General features: G+C 49.5%; 1 protein-coding gene across 1 annotated transcript; it reads left to right on the top strand.

Moving 5' to 3' along the window:
* The first annotated feature begins 554 nt into the window (after positions 1-554).
* LOC139830223 (uncharacterized) lies at positions 555-3127 on the top strand. Its single transcript, XM_071818230.1, has 3 exons — positions 555-1043; positions 1126-2392; positions 3117-3127. The coding sequence occupies exons 1-3, from the start codon at positions 801-803 to the stop codon at positions 3125-3127; spliced, it is 1521 nt and encodes a 506-aa protein (XP_071674331.1). The 5' UTR covers positions 555-800.
* The last annotated feature ends 622 nt before the right edge of the window (positions 3128-3749 follow it).

The raw sequence follows: 3749 nt of genomic DNA, 5'->3' as shown, positions 1-3749 counted from the left end.
ATTTTGTATGTTAGTTTAAATTTTGTATGTTAGTTTAAATTTTGTTGTATATAGACATTTTAGTATGTAATTAGTTAGTTTATTTTTGTAAGTATTTTGTTGTAATTAGTTAGTTTATTTTTGTTGTAATTAGTTAGTTCAAATTTGTAGTTTAAATTTTGTAAGTATTTTGTTGTAATTAGTTAGTTTATTTTTGTTAAATGTAATTAGTTAGTTCAAATTTGTAGTTTAAATTTTGTTGTAACTGCCGACACCCCTCTCGCAAACACACCCCTCTCGCAAACACCCGCCGAGACCCCTCTCGCAAACAACTGACGTCGACTCCCTCCCCCCTCGCAAAAACCCGTCGCCGACACCCTCCCCCTCTCGCAAACACGCGCCCTCTCCCGCTCGCAAACACGCACCGACACCCCTCTCCCTCTCGCAAACACGCGCCGCCGACACCCTCTCCCTCTTGCAAACACGCGCACTCTCCCTCTCGCAAACACGCGCCCTCTCCCTCTCGCAAACACGCGCCGACACCCCTCTCCCTCTCGCAAACACGCGCTGCCGACACCCTCTCCCTCTCGCAAACACGCGCACTCTCCCTCTCGCAAACACGCGCCGACACCCCTCTCCCTCTCGCAAACACGCGCCGCCGAGACCCTCTCCCTCTCGCAAACACGCGTCGCCGACACCCCTCTCCCTCTCGCAAACACGTGTCGCCGATTAGGGTTAGGGTTTGGTTTGTGTTTGATTAGGGTTAGGGTTTGGTTTGTGTTTGAACATTTACTTATCGATTTAATTCTTTTGCAGAAACAATGGATCAATTCGAACGGGACTTGGAACAGGAAGACATATTCGCGGACATAATCCGCGATGGTACAGAAGCCGACCGAGCCGACTCCGGTGATGGAGAAGCCCGCGGCTCCGGTGATGGAGAAGCCGATGGCTTCGGTCATGGAGAAGCCGACGGCTCCGGTGATGGAGAAGCCGACGGAGCCGGTGACGGAGAAGCCGACGGCTCCGGTGACGGAGAAGCCGACGGCTCCGGTCATGACGAGGTATTAATGGAATTCTATATGTACATATGTATTGAGGCATTAGTATAGAGGCATTAATGCAATTCTATATGTATTCTCTTAGGCCTCCAAAGATAAGATAGAGAAACGAGGCCCGGCAAAGAAGTTGAGCAAAAAAGACCACTTCACAATTGAAGCTATATCACCGGAAGGCCAACCGGTGGTACCCGCGAGTGTCGGAGTGACATTCAAAAATCAGTGCGGAGTTGTGGTTAGAGATCGTATCCCGATCACTGTCAGAGAATGGAACAAGACCAAGAATGTGACCGAAAATCAGGTTGCCGATAGGTACAAAGACACACTTTTCAGCGACCTCATGGCACATTTCACTTTGCCAGATTTGGGATCGGAGTCTGAGAATGCTAAGCAGCGGGCGCTAGTGAAGAAATGGGCTCTTAAGAAGATGGGGGAACTTTTCCGGGCGTATAAGAACCGGTTATGGCAAAATTATAAGAAAGACAAGAAGCCTCCATTATTCGAGAACTACCTAGCGAAGCAGGAGCATAACTGGGAAGAATTTGTGAGGTACAAAGAATCAGAGGAGGCTGTGAACCTGTCAACGAAAAACAAGAAGAATGCAAGCTTAAAGGAATATCACCATCATACGGGGCGAGGGGGCTACGGAGGGGCCATGCCTAAGTGGGATGCACAAGAGGCTGAGATGGAGCTGAAGGGGATCACTCCAGAACCCACGCGAGAAGGATGGGACACTAGGGCTCGAAATTGGTTCCTCGCGCATGGCTGTGAGTATGACATGAAGACAGGGAACATTGTTGAAACTGACACCAGGGTTAGGGTACCCAGGCAAAAATGGATTGAAGTGACGGCAGATATAAAGGCGGGAAAACTTAAGTTTGCTCCCGATAGAGAGAAAGATTTGCTGACGCTTGTCCTCGGTAATCCTGAGAAGGGAGGACGAACAAGAGGCTTCGGCCCTAGTGTTCCATGGTCGCTTGGGTTTCCGGCCGACGCGGAGACTTATAGAAGCCGAGCGAGAGCTAAACAACGCCAGCTGGAGGTGCAGAATGACCGGATGGCCGAGTTCCAACGCCGACTTGACCAGCAGCAGCGGGAGCTTCAGCAGCAGCAGCGGGAGATAAATGAACTAAAAGGACACCGCCCGCCAGATAATACCGTTGACATATCTCAGCGACGAGACAGCAGCGTGGCCGACTCGGAGGCCCCTCCTACACGGATGATGATAGATGCCAGTCCTGGCGACCCCTTGGATGGAATCAAGGAGCAAACACCTTGTGATCTCCATGAGGTGTTTAGGAAGGTTTCTGTTAAGGTGGCGGTCGGCTATGTCTTACCGGCATTTGGACCTGAAGGTGAGCCGGCAACATGGCATGGCATTCCGATTCCAGCTGGCTATGCTCGTGTCGGGGTGGATTCAGTTGTCCCGTCGTGGGAGACATTGGAGCTCGATATCCCTGGAGGTGATGGGGGGCTTACACTCAGAGAGGTGCTGGGAGAAATCATTCTCTGGGAAAAGAAGAACATCAGGCTGCCAGGCTGGGTAGCACCTAGTACCAGTCGTCCCAGCAGGTCACCATCACCTCCTCCAGGTGATCGCAGGCCACCATCACCTCCTCCTACTGATCACATGTCGCCACCATCACCCCGTGGGTACGACGTCGACCACGACATCGGTAGTCCATCTCCATCTCCAGCGCCGCCGCCTCCGCCCACTAAGACTCGGAATGCACCCAGCCGGAAGCGTATCAAGAGTCCTGTCCGCAAGAAGTCGCCCCTCCCAAAAGTACCAAAGGTTCCTCCCCCCCCCATCCTTACGATCGTACCCCGGAGGAAAATGATGCCATTGTTAAGAAATACAATTATGATTTTTTTTCATAATCCAAAACCTCCAGCGCCAGAGCCATACACAGAGAAGCAAATAGAATATGCTACTAGTTTTCTGAACACACCATCGCAGTATGAGTTACACGAGAAGAAGGATGACTATACACGCACTCTTGCGAAGGTAATTGACCAAAAGAAGGATGAAAAGGCTAAGGAGAAGGACATTGCTGGCACGAGCAAATCATCGCCTAGAAGTGCACTGAGAAAACGTCAAGTTCAACAAGTGCACCCCTCAAGGCCAAGCAAACGACAAAAGGCAAAAAGAGAAAGGAAGTTCCCCTCCTCGGTGCTCAGCCCAAACAATCGATCCCAGCACTCAAAGTGCTTAATGTTCCCAAGCTGTACCAGGAACATCATGGTGATATCGATATGGAAGAAGCTGCAAGGCTAGCGGCTGCTTGTTCAGTTACCGTGGAGGAATTGCTGTCTGCAGCAGATGCTGCAATACCCACTGCTGATATAGCTCCTAAATTTGTCTACGGGGCCGACTTGGTCAGCAGAGAGCAGCTGCATAAACTGCCAACACATATGCGGAATTTGCATCAGTGGTACCTTGATGCATGCAAGGAGAACATAATGTACATCGAGGCGAGTATACCATGGGAATATTACTACCGAAAGGAGGAGATCCATATTGAGATGAATGAACTCTGGCAGTTATTCAATCTAGAAGCCCTCGACAAATCTCTCATGAGTTGCTATTGCTTGTAAGTTGTTCGTTCAGTTCATGTTCGTTTTCATTCAGTTCATGTTCATTTTCATTGCATATATATACTCATTATATCTTATGGGTTCTCTTATGCAGACTGAAGATCAGTGAATGCA

This window comes from Lolium perenne, chromosome 4 (genome assembly GCF_019359855.2).
Source record: "Lolium perenne isolate Kyuss_39 chromosome 4, Kyuss_2.0, whole genome shotgun sequence".
Classification (NCBI taxonomy): Eukaryota; Viridiplantae; Streptophyta; class Magnoliopsida; order Poales; family Poaceae; genus Lolium; species Lolium perenne.
The sequence above is the reverse complement of the archived record's forward strand: the minus strand, read 5'-3'. Positions and strand labels throughout refer to the sequence as shown.

Coding starts and splice junctions, on each gene's coding strand:
- LOC139830223 (XM_071818230.1), top strand. CDS start 801: ATGGATCAATTCGAACGGGACTTGGAACAGGAAGACATATTCGCGGAC. Junction 1,044..1,125: donor ACGGCTCCGGTCATGACGAG/GTATTAATGGAA, acceptor GTATTCTCTTAG/GCCTCCAAAGATAAGATAGA.